The sequence below is a fragment of the Elgaria multicarinata genome, chromosome 3 (assembly GCF_023053635.1).
Source record: "Elgaria multicarinata webbii isolate HBS135686 ecotype San Diego chromosome 3, rElgMul1.1.pri, whole genome shotgun sequence".
NCBI classification, from domain to species: Eukaryota; Metazoa; Chordata; class Lepidosauria; order Squamata; family Anguidae; genus Elgaria; species Elgaria multicarinata.
The window spans coordinates 128586466-128602799 of NC_086173.1; the positions used below are offsets into that span (position 1 = coordinate 128586466).

General features: G+C 40.4%; 1 protein-coding gene across 1 annotated transcript in view; it reads right to left on the reverse strand.

Annotated features, from left to right (window-relative positions):
* LOC134395538 (contactin-6-like) overlaps positions 1–16334 on the reverse strand; it is a 278197-nt gene that overhangs the window by 29738 nt on the left and 232125 nt on the right. The window contains exons 12-17 of the mRNA XM_063121702.1: positions 16144–16271; positions 7103–7278; positions 5635–5637; positions 5444–5561; positions 4077–4235; positions 3845–3994 (exon numbers count right to left, since the gene is read on the reverse strand). Coding sequence (XP_062977772.1) covers positions 3845–3994; positions 4077–4235; positions 5444–5561; positions 5635–5637; positions 7103–7278; positions 16144–16271 — 734 coding nt within the window. The remainder of the gene's footprint in view (positions 1–3844; positions 3995–4076; positions 4236–5443; positions 5562–5634; positions 5638–7102; positions 7279–16143; positions 16272–16334) is intronic.

Consider the following 16334-nt stretch of genomic DNA (forward strand, 5'->3'; position numbering starts at 1 on the left):
TACAATATCCATTTATTCTGGGTCAGTTAAAAACTCAACATATACTGTTAAATGCCTGGGAGAAGAGAAACGTCTTAACCTGGCACCGAAAAGATAACAATGTTGGCGCCAGGCGAGCCTCATTGGGGAGATCATTCCATAATTGGGGGGCCACCACTGAAAAGGTGGTGCCATCTTGTTGCCATCCTCCAAGCTTCCCTTGGAGTAGGCACCCAGAGGAGGACCTTAGACTTCTGTGCCTGTAATAGTTCTGTTTCACTAGCAGAATGGACCGCTAGCACAACAGGAACTAACAGTTTCTGAATTAAGAATGGAAATGAGCTCCCGTCTATGAGCTCTGCTGACCTGTCCCATTCTAAAAATGATTATTTCCTCTCATTCCTTTTTGTTTCATGAACTCCAGTAGTGTGAAGGTAGTATAGGGTACTGCCCTGAGACATACCCTTTTCTTCTTTGACAAACTGTGTTCCGTCTTTTTGGGAAGGAATTCTATTATTTTCGGGGGGGATCTGTACACTATTTGCTGCTACCATTCACTTTGGATAAATTGTGTCAGATTTGCAAAAGTTCAAGAACGAAAGGGAGCGGGGTGGTTAACTCAATGAAGAATCGAAAAGGGACTTCCAAGCCAAGCTCAACTAACGTTCCACTGGTCCATGAACCAGTTAATGCTCAATTAGTGCTTGTGTCAAATGAGTCCAGTATTTACTGTATTTGCATGGAGAAGAAATTTATACTACTGCTCAACAAAGCCTCAACTGGGTCATAGTTGAGAAACAGATGAAAATTTATGGTTAACTGCATCGGCAGAAGCTCAATTAATTCTCAGCTCCATTTTAATGAAATGAGCAGCGGCTCATTTGCCTCCAGGAATGTATGAATGCTCGATCGGGTTTTAGCTGGCAATGTAGACCTTATAAGACAGACTTTCTCATTCACGCTTTCATCACTATTTATTTGTCACACCTGTTGCTCTGAGGCTGATTTTAATTAGCATTCTAGAATCTTAGCAGCCAGCTGCACAGCAGAATTGCTTCCCTATTGTCTATGGAACATTTAAGCAGTCAAGTGGGTAGAGTTTATCCAAATCCCTTTAGATCAATATTTTAACCTGCACATAACATCAGTGCTACTGTTCTATTTCTGGATCTCCTACAACCCAGATTTCAACAAACCAAAGCAGGGGATATCTAACCTCCATAAAGCTCCCCACTGAAAGTCAAAGTTTAAAGAAACTTTGGCAAAAACAATTGTTTCTTTCTGGTTTTCTAGAATTCTACTGTCTATAAAATACTCTGTACAGGACAAGAAGGAGGAATTAAAACATAGTTCTTATATAACACACTTTGCTTAACTGTTTCCAATACATCAATAATATTATACTTTCCCAGTATTTAGATTAAAAAAATGTGTGCCTCATTAACACAGGGATGGGCTGATGTTTTCATTTTTTTAGAATTTCCCTGGTCCACCAATCTATTTTAATTTGAAACATTAGGTCAGATCTACACCAAGCAGGGTTTAAAACTTTGAAAGGGCTTTGAAAATGGCAATAACCGCCCAATAGCCAAAGTTCTCTGGGTGGTTCACATACGGAATGTGTCCTGGGCCCCAACAGCTGTTAATACCATTATAAACCATTATAAAACAGTAGTGTAGATCCTGCCTAAGATGGCATATTCAGGATTTTATGGTAGCAGTTAAGGGAGGGACCATAACTCAGCGTGATAGAGCACATGCGTTGCATGCAGAAGATCCCAGGTTCAATTCCCAGCTTCTCCAGGTAGGGCAAGGAAAGGAATCCTGTCTGAAACCCTGGAGAGCTGCTGCCAGTCACAGCTGACAATACTGGGCTACATGGACCAATGGTCTGACTCAGTATAAGCCAACTTCCTATGTTCCTATAATCTGTGCTAAGCAATTCTGAGTATTGCCTAAGAACCTGCGAAATACCTTCCTGAATGTGACCCATCCAGCTCATCATTGTTTCCAACAATTCTGACAACCAGTGCACACCAGGTCAGGGGTGAGGATTTATTTATTTTTTGTCCCAAGGGCCGCATTACTTTGGGGCTAACCTTCCACAGGCTGCATGTCAGTTTTGGGTGGGCCCCTACAGAAGGCGAGTGGAGGCAAAAAAAGAAAAGGAAAAAAAGTGGGCACACAACACACAATCTATCTTGTGCACATACACACACCTCAGCAAGAACTCATACACATTACAACACACCGATTCACACATTACCCACACATTCATTCCCATATACAACACACACACACGAAAATGTGCTCTCTGGAAATTAGGCTTGAAAGACAATGGGAGACTTTGTCAAAACCCAATGGCTTCTGAGAATAATATTCAGCAGGGAAGGGGTTGGTGTTTATCGGTAGGGTTAATACTTCATTCCCTAGGTGCAATCCCATCAAGTCCCCTCCCCACACTGCAATTACATTTGGGGGGGGGGAAAGCTTTCCATTGGATTTTCCCAAGCCCAACAATCATATGGGGGTTGGCAGGGAGGTTACAACATGCAGGATTCCCAGATGTGAGCCCCACGCATTACCCCTTGCACTGCAATTAGGCTTTTAAAAAGCCTTCTATTGATGGAAATGGAAAGCTTCTTTCAAGCCTAACTGCTGTGAGGGTGGGGTATAAGGAGGGGAAGCCCCATGGGCTGGTTGGCAAAGCCACATCTGGCCCACAGGCTGCAGGTTTTCCATTCTGGAATGAGGTGATGCACCAGAAATTGGACAACCGAGATCTGCAAACTCATATGGCCTTTACTGACTTCTTCCACTACCATATATATAATAGATGTAGGGTTCTAGTCCCCACTCAGCCATGGATACCCACTGGGTGACTTTGGGCCAGTCACAGACTCTCAGCCCAACCTACCTCACAGGGTTCTTGTTGTGAGGATAAAGTGGAGAGGAGGAGGAGGATTATGTACACCGCCTAGGGTTCCTTGGAGGAAAAAAAGTGGGATATAAATGCAATAACAAAATAACAAGATGGGACTCTCAGGGCTCACATAAATGGACTGATTAGACTGTGAGATCACTGTCTTCTGCACTCAGACCATTCTCTGGGGCAGGATCTACACTACTGCTTTTAAATGGTTTATAACAGTAGTGACAATTCTTGAGGCCCAGGACACACACCACATACAGTTTTCAAAACGTTTTCAAAGTGTCATATCCTGCTTGGTGTAGATCTGGCCTGGGCCTTGGCAGGCTACAAACTTGATATGAATATGTAATATCAACCTAAATATGTTTTACTCACATTTCTCTAAGGAACTAAAAATAATAATCAAATGAAAGGGATGCTACAACCAGACCTTCATCTTTCGTACCGGAACCCTGAACTAGTTGGGTCCACCTTTCCAACAATCCATCAGGGAGGCTACACCTCCATTTTGCCTAGAAACCCCACCCCTTCCCCAGTGCAGGATTCTCCATTACATTTTAGTTATTACTTGTATTTGATTAGTATGTAAAATACTTTAATTGCCAAGGATAAAAATGTTAATAAATGTTAACAAATGAGTAACCTCCTAATTTCAGTTTTGCATCTTGAGCAATAATAATAATAATAATAATAATAATAATAATAATAATAATAATAATAATAATTTATTTCTTACCCGCCTCTCCAATTGGATTGAGGAGGGGAACAACAAGCATAAAATACATAAAATACTGATTAAAAACATGGTATACACTGTTTAAAAACATCCACACTTGGAGGATGTGCCTGAGCCATTACGATTTCATTTTGCAAAGAAAAGAGTTACATTTTTAAGGGACTTGTAAGCCATCAGCACAATTTCAGGTAACTTACTTGATGCTTTAGTTCTTAGTAGCTCGGATGGTGTGCTTGGCTCTCCGATGCCAACAGTGTTTCCAGCCACAACTCGAAATTCATATTCAACCCAAGGATTTAGATCAACCACTGTTGCTGTGTGGGTCCGTCCATTAATAACTTCAGGAACTAAACATAAAACAAAAAGGTTAAAGGACAGAAGAATAAGAAAATATAGCAGAGAATGTAAGTCAGGAAAGACATTGTGTACCTGTTGAAACAGCCTGCCATCCAACCGAAAAGGGAGTCCTTGTTTGAACAGTGTATATCTGGACTGGACTGTTATTATCTATTCCTGGTCTCCAGGTTAGCACTGCAGTTGTACTCGAAACATGTTCAATACTGACATCTTTGGGTGGACCTGGAGTGCCTTATAAAAGAAAGAGTTTGAAGTTGTGTTGCTCTAAAGAGTTCAGTTGTGGATATGGTATTCATTCACTAGATTTATAAGGGATGGTTTTAGCAGTCAGAGATGAAGCATCCTAGTTCAGTTCCCTGATCTAACACAGGAAGACACCTTCTGGCAAAAACATCTCACACAGATGCCTCTGTCTACCTTTTACTTGGAGTCATTCTTCAAAACATTAGAAGCTAAACTAGACTAAGGAATTGTCTCTCTACTTTCTGGGCAATCACCCAAGATGGTTCTCTTCTGCCCCCAGCTACAAAGCCCATCAACTCTTGAACCCAAACATCTTTTTGACCTTGTGCTTCTTCTTCAAAATTGAATGTGGAAATACAGGTCTTTCCTCATTTTGACTGCAACAGATGGTAACTGCATGCTAACCTGAGTCAGCTCCCAGCCAAAGTGACTAGGATGTGTGACTCCACTCCCAGGTGCGTAATTCAATTTCAGCACACAGTGGGAACTGAAAGACAAATTATACTTCCAAAACCAAATCCCATGTGCAACCATGCCCAAATCACATTCATCCCTATCACATTCCTTTGTGACCCAGGGCAGTTGCTATCCTACATCAATCACATCCACTCAGATCCTTTATATGTGCAGAGCACAAAACCATGTGCACCTATTTTTCTGAAATTTGCCAGGTATAATTCCCTCTGAGGGGGCTACTATGCCTACACATTTCATTCAGTTCTGACAAAGGGGAGGGGATGTATGACTATTTAAAAAATCCCCTGGTAGGCATGAAGGCTTAGATTTCTGAATATTGACTTGGATTTGCTACTCATGTCAAAGTAAGCAGCCTCCAAATTGGTTTGAGCAGAACTGGGCTATTTTCTGAATTGGGGTCCAAGTCAAATCTTGGGATCAGTACACATCTCTAAGATAGAAAGATAGGTAGTTAGATATCCTTACAATGCTGTAGAAATATATCCAAAATATATGAGATAGGACATACTGTATATAAGAAATAATGTCTGCTGGCTGATTTTTTTAGGTGCTCACCGGGCAAATTTTAGTCTGAAGGGAATATATAACAATAGGAAATATATATGAGCTGTAGATTATGAGTTATTTACATTTCATTTAACCAGCTTCTCTGATGCTGAAGTATATCATATTCTTTTTGGTGTTACAGTGAGTTGGAACTTTACAGTTAATAGACTTACCCCTTACAATTATTTCTGCTGTTTCAGATAGCATGTCCATAGCTGTTTGCACAGTGCATGTGTATTTCCCAGAATGATTTAGCTGAATATTTCTTATCATAAGGTCCCCTACAGATTCCTTGAGATAAAAAAGAGAGAAAGGTAGAACTAATCACACATAATGTATTTTCCATAATGGATATTTTTGTAACTTGCTAAGTATTAATAAAAATGCAGTTTTAAAATTAAATAATGCATTACTGTCATCAGTTTCTTTCATTTAGACATTTTTATTATGGCTTCTCACAAAGAATGCAAACACTGAAAGCAAACATAAATGGATGTGGCTATATAAAGCTTCTGGTGGGAGAAGTCTGGAAACAGATACCAGCCATAAACTCTGGCTTTTAGGTCTCAGACAGAAGCCGCATGCCATAGCAACATGTCCACTGAATTTTGGGGAGCCAGAATAAAACCTCCAATGGAACAAGGCATCGTCAACCATGTCTGGCAGGAGGTGCTCCATTCCTCGTAGTGGGTGGAACCTGGGATGGATCTACACTATTGCTTTAAAGCGCTTTATAAGAGTTTTATAGTGCTTTAAAGCAGTTAAAGCGCTTTATAACTGTTATAAAGCGCTTTAAAGCAGTAGTGTAGATCCGGCCCTAGAGAGGGAATGTAAGTTGGGATCCTCCTCGGTTGGTTAATTTAAAATATGTGTATCCCATTCCTCAGCCAAAAAGGTTACCAGTGGAGCTTACATATAATCAGTAAGACAAGGCAGTCCTTGACTGCAGGCTTACAACCTAAAAGGATGTGACACACAGGGGGAAAAGGAATGGTGAGGAAAGAAGAAGAAAAGAAGTCTTTCAGCAGGCTGGGATGGCTCTGCTTCCTAGTTCATCTCCTTCAGAACCTATTGCTGGAATGGCTTCTGGTGGTGGCAGGAGATGGTCTTCAGCAGAGTTGGTGGGAAAACCCCCTCTGCATAACCTTCTTCAGTTGCAGGAAACAATTTGGAGATACCTAGGCTGGGGGGAGGGGTGGGGGCTTTGACAATTGCAGCTACTTGGAGTTTATTTGTCAGAAGCATTTCTCTTTGGAGCCTTCTACTATACATCCAGTGGATGGTTGTTATTGGGAGGTTTTTTTGCTTTTTGTTTTAACATATGGTCTCAGCTGTACACTTGTTGAAGGAGCCATGCCCTGATCAAAAATGCAAAATAGATCTTGTATCTTTTCAGTTTTCAACCCAATGTAGTTAGCTACTTTGCTCTGTAGCAAGCTGGCATGCCCTTGCTGCTACAGAGAAAGGTACCCAACTATATTCTAGCTTGGCAGTTCAAGGGACAAAGTGCCAAGGATCTAAAGCCATCACAGACGGAGCGAGATCACAGTGTAAATAGAAATTGCTATCCTGCATTTTTAGTATCATTTGTTCAGGAATAGATTTAAATGATAAATACAGATTTAGATTTAACAACTTTCTTTTCTTTTTTTTGAATGCAAAACAAATAGTTGTGGCTTTTTGATTTCACAGTGCATATCAGAAACAGTGGAAATTTTAGAAAGTTATTGCTCAGGTGATTTAAGTATGAGGTGGATTTTTTTTTAAAAAAAATAGTGATTAAAACAGCAACAACCAACAACTTTGATTAAAGAATACTCTACAGAACTTACACCTCCAGCTCTTTCAAAATGAGTCATTCTTCTTTTAAAATCTATAGTATCTCCATTAAATGACCATGAGAAACCAGCCTCAATTGATGGATCTTTGGATACTTGACAGGGCAGGACAATACTTTCTCCAACTGTAACATCCATATTGGAAGGTGGAGTAGTAATGACAGTTCTTTCTGTTTGGTGGGGGAAAAAACATTCTTTGTTGCACATGAGATTCCAAAAAAAAGTCAGTTACAAGAACTTAGAAGAAATTACAATATCATAGTTAATTCCGAAATAATTTCCAAGATCTCCAAAGTCTTGATGTCTCAAAGGCAACAATTCAAAAAAATAAAAATAAAAATTGTACAAGTCATTTCAATTATACACTGAGTCACTTAATTAACAAAAATTATAGTTTGCTTATGGGTCAGGGGAATGAGTTGTAGTTTTTATTCCCACAACCCTTTGTTACTGTTGGTATGATTGCCACATAAATTGAAGATAACAACTCCTCTGTTATGAGCAGTTTAGGCAAATAAAATGTACATTGATGAAAGCATTATGCAATCATGACAATTCATATTCATACAAATAAAATACAACATCAAGTCTAATCATGGGGATAAATGCTATACAAATTATGCCATAGCTGATAGGAGAAAAGAGTTGGAGAATGAAATGTTGAGGGGTGTCTGTAAAAAACAAAAATTGCAATATTAGGGGCATCAATAGACAATGGAAGCAATAATCAGGGGACTCCAGTGTTTCCAACTAGCAGAAGGTCTGAAAATATGTGATAGAACATATCTACATATAAAATATCCTGCATGTGTTTTGGGAAACAGGTTCGAAAGCTTTATGATTTTCTTTCTAAACCTACCAATCTGACAGCCTGATCCTACAAACTGCCGTGCCAACAAAGAGGTACTTCGAATCACACATAAAGGTCCCCTTCAAACATAAGAACATGGATTGTATCCTTAGAGAACAGGCTTCTATCTGAAGATATCCTCTATTTGAAGGGCTATTCCTCTGTTTGTTTAAAGAGGGAGACCCCAAAGAATGTAGGGTTGCTTGAAGCTGTCTTGAAGTTGCTGTTCAACAGCTGGCACCTGCACAGGAGACTGAACACCAGGGACTCAGATCACCTAGATATAAAGATGGCATGGGCATCTGTTTGGGGCTTAATGCTTGGCCATTTCTCATCGGCTCGGTCCCCTGGATGCCAACTCATGGATCCCCGCATTTGTCCAACTCGGTGTCTGGCAAGCCAGGCAAGCATGCAGCCACCACTCTCTTGCCAAGCCGCCATTTTGCACAAAGGCCATTTATGCAAATGGTAGCTGTAAAGGGGCAATTTACACAAATCACTGGTGTAAATGGACCATTTATGCCTGTAATGTTAAGTATATGGCCCCTTTATGATCACTATTTGCATAAATGGCTCTTTACGAAAATTGGCAGAGCTGCCATTTTTGCACAAAATGGTGGCTTGGTGAAAGAGTGGCTGGCTGCACACTGCTGGTCCATGGAATGTACGGTGAGCAGAGTTGGGTGAGTACAGTGAATTAGCCCATCGCTTCTTACACTCTGTGATGAGATGGATCATTCTATTTAAGTTATACTAATTATGTCTAAAGTAGCATCTATACATGTAAATTAGCATGTGCAAATTTTATGCAATTGCCATTTTTTTGTGCTCTTCTTTGGAGATGTCTAAGTAGCCATCCTAATCCTGACTATAAATGTAATACTGGTGAACAACCTTCCTGCCTTTATTCTATAATTAGTTGCAGAGATCCTTTGGGGCCAAACTAGATAGGATGTAAACTGCATGGAAGCAAACAACATGCACATTTTAAAAATGCAGATAGCTGCATGTGTGTGTGAGTGTGAGAGAGAGGGGGGTAGGGAGGGATGAAGGGAGAGAGAGAGCACAGTGTTGGGATCACAGCTCACCAAGTTCACCTACAGATCACAACAGAGCCTTATCTCATTTTACCGTCACAACTTCCTTGTGAGAATTTCGTTTAGGCTAAACACCCAAACACTCCCACTTTTTTGAAGAAAGAATAAAGATTTAAACCTGGAACCAGCATCCTATCCACACCTCTTCAAGGAGCCATGAGCATCCTGAAAACACTTAAAACTTATTGCCCTGTTTTGTTCTATTGTTCTGCTTTGTTAAGCTGTTCAACCACGCATTACATAGAGTCTAAATGTGCAGTCTTGCAGTCTTAGCAAAACAAAAAAAGCATCTTTTATAGAAGGCTGATGCTAGGTCTCCCTGGATCTATCAGTCTAGCCAGAGCACATCAACCGCAATGAGTGATGCTGAGACATTCGCTTCACTTGATACAAGCTGTTGCCTTTATGAGGTTTTCTTTAGGATTTCCATCTCAAACCTTTTAAAATGCTTCTTAAAAGCTTCCCCTTTCCCATTATCTATCTGTCTTGCTTACTAACTGCAGGCATGTATTATGGAGCATGCCCCGTTTCCAAAAAGAAAAATAGACAAGGCACTCAGTGCACTTGAGGTATAATAAAGACTTCTATCGCAAGGAATAAACAACTCAATGAGCAGCAATAAACTTAATTTGCACATTAGATATGCTTTTCGGAATTCTGACATTTCAGTTGAATATAATACTGAAGCAATGAGGCCTATAATTGAACAGCCAAAACTTCTCCAGAGGGGAACCAAAACAAATGTTCCCTGCAAACACTATTATTATGATAGCACGTTGTTATTTTGATTTTTTAATAAATTTTGCAATTGTCAAATTAAGGCTTTCCTTTACATTTCAAAAATGTAATTGTCACATCATTCACAATTAGGATACATGCCCACTGAGTGCAAAATGCAATGCTTAGTGATCTTGAAATGCTGGCTGGGATCTGACACGTACCTTCTGATGTACATATACACTGGGCCTCAGGTTTTTAAATAAAAATAATCAAACAGGAGCACACACACATACACACAGTCCCAATCCTAAATCCCCCATGGGGAACTAACCAGGTTTGCTTGGCAGGAATAATTTCTTCCAGGGCTCATCTCTGGTAAACTGTAATGTGGCAGAAATATCTCCATTCCCGTAGGAGGCAGGACACCTAATGCAAGTAGCATTGGCCCTATGAAGAGCAAGTGGTGCTGGGTGGTTATATGACCAGCAAGGGTTCTTCCAAACACATCCTGGAGTTCATCCTCAGAAATTAACACACTACCCACTGCTGCTGCTTGCTGAAATTCTAACTTCTCTCGCAAGAGCCAGACCACAGAGAGGATAAATTCCTTACAACTTTCTACTCACTCAGAAATTATGGAAGTGGCCTGCTAGGTTGTATATGTTATTTCAAATAAGGCTGTATAAGCTATTTTGGTTGTATATATGATTTAAAATAAGGGGTAGTATCCTAATGTGTCAATCCACTAACACAAATTAGGTTGCCCTTGCATAAGGGGTGTCTAGCGTAACTCCAGTTGTGCCAGTTACCACAATACAATTTGTCTTGGTGGCTTGACACACTAGAATACTGCTTAAAAGGTCCTGCAAGTTTAATTTGTTGGAGTCATAAGCAATTAAGATTGGTGTTTAAGGGTATAATCCTATGCATGTTTAGACAGGGAAAAAGTTCTACAACTCCCAGCATTCCACAGCCAGCCATCCTCCAGCTGCCATTGCAATGCCGCTGTACAGAGGTGGAAAATCTGCCAACTGGCCTGACTCAATGCAGGCCGAGTGTGACCAGCTGGCAGATGTCAGGCCAGAATCTGAGGGGTCGAACTAGCAAAAGTTTGCCAAGGTCCACACCCCCCCCCCCAACAGATTCCTCTATCATTCCTATCCCCAAACATATTTTTTATGTCTATAATTAAAATAAATAAAGGTTGTGGCCAAGACCAGGGTCCACTTCTTCCTTATCGAACACAATGTTAGCCAGCATATAAAACATCTTTATCTTGTCTTGTGTTTGTTCAAATCACCACTTTCATAACAACCATGTGAAACTTAATTCACTTTACTACTGAGGTTATGGAAACATGTCTGTTGGCAAGATAATAATATTCTGACATTATAAAAATAATACCAATCAGAAGAGGGGAAAAAAGAAAAAGAAATCCTCATTACATTATCACAAACTATATTGGGCACTCAATTTTTCTTAAAAATGCCATCATTGTTAACGTTATGTAGCATCAACCTTTTTGTAGAAGGCTGATAATTACATTTAAAGTAATTTGTCCTTAAAATCTATTCTTCATCCATTATTGTTCCACTTTAATATCAGAATGGAGAGATACCTGGAGAGAAAACCAATTATTTTAAAATGCCAAACAAGATCAGATTGCTGGAAAACCAAAGGCGTGGGGGCGTGGGGGGGGGAGGAATACTTAGGTTGCCCATCTCTGTATGTGGTTTTGCTGGCACTTGAATAACCTCTTCATAGGCTTATCATTGGGGACTTAACCCAAGCCCTTAAGAACCAAAACACATGATTCTCTCTCAGCTTTCTCCCTCCCCTTCTGCTTCAGGCAGAGCAGCCATGAAAAGGTTGACAGGATATATTCAAGTCTGTCTGCAGCCAGATTTCATCCAGAGCTATAGTGCGGAGTTCTTATATGAACACAGTTTCTAGCTGCATGGTACAAGCCATTGCACAGAAGACTATCAGAGAGGCACTGCATATTGTGTTATACTGACAAATGTTAACTCAGCTGATATTTACCAAATGACCAGGTTGGCCCAAGCCTTAGGTAGTATATAATATCTAAAATAGAACGAAAAAGCAAGCAAGCACATAGATGCAAACCCTGAAGCAAACCAGGGCGTGTTTCAATGTATGGTAGCCTGCTTTGCATCAGTGACATTCCCTTGTTCACTTATTCAGTTGAAAGGGCAGCTCTGAACATGCACTGGAATGCACCTGCAAAGTACTGAAGTGAATGGGGAAGCCAATGCAAGCAATGCAGTCTCAACACTCATATCAAATGTATTTGTTAAAAAACCCCAAATCCTGTCTTTGAGCCAGTGTGATGGGGTAGCACAGGCTTCCCCAAACTGGTGCCCTTCAGATATTTCGGACTACAACTCTCATAATCCCTGGCCATTGGCCATGCTGTCTGGGGCAGTCCAAAATATCTGGAGGGTACCAGTTCGGGAAAGTGGGTAGCGTGTTGGCCTTGGGAGACCCAACTTCAAATCCCAGTTCAGCAATGAAACTCACTGGGTGACCTTAGACTATATCTCAGCCTAACCCACCTTGCATGGTTGCTATGAGGATAACCTAGGTGGAAGAGAACCATGCATACTGCCTTCAACTCTGAAGAGAAAGGTGGGATGTAAATGCAATGAATCAATTAGTACAAAAATTGTGTGACGTTATGGTTTGAGCCATCATATTATTGTGGTTATAATGCTAAACTAGGATGAGAAACACCAAAGTTCAAATTCCTACTTAGCCATGAAGCTCATTGGGTGACGCTGGACTAGGCCATAGCTAGACCTAAGGTTCATCCCAGGATCATCCCGGGTTCATCCCTGCCTCAGCACTGGATGCCCTGTGTGGCACTTAGATGAACAGATTTGACCCCAGGACAATCCAGGGATAAACCTTAGGTCTAGCTACGGCCCTAGTTACTCTCACTCAGCCTAACAGACCTCACTGTGGTTTATCTACAGGATAAACCTAAGGATAAACAGGATAAACCTAAGGATAAACCTAAGGTTTATCCCAGGATTGACCTGGGGTCAAACCTGTTCATCTAAGTGCCATCCAGAGCTCAGGCAGGGACGGACCCGGGATGATCCTGGGATAAACCGTAGGTCTAGCTACGGCCTGGGTTGTTGTGAGGATAACGTAGGGCAGGAGAATCACAGATGACTCCTTGAGCTCCTTGAAGTAAAGGTGAAGTATAAATGGACTAAGTAAATAATTTGTCCTTTTCAAGAATCCAAAACAGTTAAGAAAACCCAAAAGGTAAAGTAGATCAAAGCAAAATGTTAAGAAATGAACAAGGCGGTTGTAAAAAGTCTGGTTGCTATTTCTTGGACTTGGCACTTTAGAGGAACTGGCTGCTGACTACGGTATTTCTTAGGATCAAAATATCATCGGAGAGTTTGAACAGATCTGACTCTGGATTATGTATTACAATTATTGATATATAATATCAATTGATATTTCAGTTTTAGGAATTTATAGTTTTTAACAGATTTGAAATGTCATACAGTAGTATTATTGAAATGAACTGTTGCTTATTTGGAATATGGATAGACCAAAATGTTAATTTCAGTTTCTCTCATTTTCTCATTTTTCCAAACTTAAATTTCATTCATCCCAGAAGTTAAGAATTTTTTTAAAAGGTTTTCATGAATGTTCATATGTATTTTCACGAGCATTTCTCCTAATGATGAATTTTATATGCCATTTGCCTAATACACACATTGTTCAAATATTTGTCCTAATATAATGCATTTCAATGTTGTTTTCATTCATATGTGCATTTCTGTATGCATTTTTTTATTGGAGAATTCCATGCCAAAATTCAGAGAAGGGTGAATTTCTAAGGATCACTCAGTTTCAGTTCAAGTATTGGTGCAAACGTTGTGTGTGTGTGTGTGTGTGTGTGTGTGTGTGTATATATATATATATATATATATATATATATATATATTTATTTCTGTTGTAGTTTGGTTCTCATGTTGTGAGCTACTTCAGGCACACCTTTGTGGAAAAGCAGGAGCTTGCACAAATGAGGGGAAAAAGCCTTCCCTTGATTTAAAATTACTTTATTCATGCAATACTCTTCCATTACGTCAGAAGCAGCCCTTCCATGAATAGAAGATGCTTTCTTGTAGCTGAAAAACACCTTTGGATTCAAGCCATAGCTGATGTATTTATGCGAATAATGTATCTGAATTGTGGAGAAAAAAAATCTTGATGAGAGCAGAATAGTTTTGGGTTTTTGTTTTTTTAAAATATTGTCATATAAAACTTCCAGGGATCATTAGTTGATGAGAGAGAGAGAGAGAGAGAGAGAGAGATCGAAATGGAACTATTGTCTGGTCCCCCTGCCTGAAGAAAAATAAAATTGGCTCCAGCGTCTAAGATAACTTGTTTGACTTCACTTGAAATGACAATTCAGAGTCTTGGGAAACTTCTTCTCACATGTTAACCTGATGGTAGCATTTTGACAAATCCCCCCAGTTTCCATCAGTCACATTCTCTTAAATCACTTCTTTTGGGTCTAGTCTTAATGGACTCTGATGTGTATGAGTCAGCAGTGATGTGTCACACAACAGCATCAAGCCAGTTTCCCCTCAAAGATAATGATTACTATGTGTTTGACATATTAATATGTCAAACACATATATTCCTAACAGAAAGATTAATTTTAAGGGCATTTTTAGGTAATTAAGGAAAATGTGATCTGGTAATTGTAATGTAAGCATTTTTGACTAGCTAGCTAGCTAAGACTAAACATTTCCAGGGACATAAACAGTGATGGCTGTTAAAACATGTGTGGGCAGAAGATAATCCTGGATCTACTCACAGAATGGCAAGGATTTCTGCCTCCCAATTGTTTAATGGTAGCAGCAGCAACAACAACCCTGTCCTAAATTATACTACTCCAATTAAGAAGCTAGGTTCAACCAAGAGTGCATTTGTGTACAGAATAACTGTGAGTTTCATTCCTCTAAAAACAAATTCTTGGTCTCAGAATTCTTTAAATATAAGTGTGTTTTGCACCAGGCTCTGGTTGGTAGATTTTGGGTGCCTAGTCAAAACAAAACAAACAAAACAAAAAGTAGATCCTGCAAGCTTGCCCACCTCATCTTAGGGAATATCAGAAAAATAAAGCTCCTTCTTGTTCTCCCCCCCTAATCTTTGTAAACCAGCCAGAGCTTTGACTATGGGGCGGTATAGAAATGATAATGATAATCATATTCATAATATGGGTCTCTCCAGCCATTGCCAGCGAATCCAACTCTCCTACTTTGGCTTGTCCACTGAGAAATTCACTATCCTGTGGGCCTATCTTCCTCTATCCCATGCTCAGAACTACCACATTAGAAATTGGGCAAAGCTGACTTATTCCCCTCCCCCAGTGTGATTGGTTTGTTGGGGAGGGACCATGGCTCTGTGGTAGAGTATATGCTTTGAATGAAAAATGTCTGGCTGAGACCCAGGAAAGCTGCTGCCAGTCAGGACTAGATATATTGGGCAGGTCTAGCAGTAGTCTGACCCAGTATAAGGTCCTCAGCCAAATCTCTCTGATATGCTCTTACTGAGTACAGCAGGTAGTGTCAGCTCTAGGTTTCAGAAGAGCAAGACACCCTCAATGAGCTCTTCCTTCAGTGAGTCTACATTCCTATTGTCACCAGCTGCTCTTTCTCCTCAACCTCTTTTTCCTTGTTCCTGTAACTTGCTTGCTTGACAGAGAGAGAGCAAGTGAGCAAGTAGGCAGTGGCATCTCCTCCTCCTCCTCACCACCACCACCACCTGGGCCAAAATGAGAGGCAGTTGAACAAACAGTGAAAAAGAGGCGCAGATCCTGGGGGCTTTTGCCAGTGGGCCCCTGTTGGGGTCTGGGCCCTCACCAGTTGCCCAACTAACCCTACCCCTGACACTGGCCCTGATAATGGATCCATTGCCAGTCCAATCAATATTTCAGAAATATACATTTAAATAAGACACACGTTTCATTTCTGAAACTGAGTAGTGGCAGGGCACGCCCTTTCTACAGCTTATCCCACATTTGGAAGAAAAACAGTTGAAGTACTGATATCCAGACTGGAGCCTGAGAACTGATTTTCTATTTATTGTCAGTATCACTGTCTAAGAATGACATCAAAGCCCAGGCTCCCCTGCAGCTTAGCCAGGCACCCTCTGGTTTGCCAAAGGCATCTCAGCAGCCCTGCTCCAGTAAGGAGATTTGGTTCAAACCATGCCGCAGACAGTACTATTATATTCTCTGACATCTCAGCAGGGTTAATCAAATATGCATGTGTATTTCCAATAAGCATAAAGCGCAAATGAAGACAATAAAGTACCTTTCACAATCAGGTTCCCTGTATTCCTAGCAACTCCAAATTGATTCATTGCTATGCAAGTGTATACACCTGCATCTGATTTGGTAACATTATATATCTTCAGGCTGCCGTCCTCTAGGATAAAGATTCTGAAGGAAAGGAAAGGAAAACAAAACAAAACAAACCAGACCAGTTATTATTTGGAGCACTAA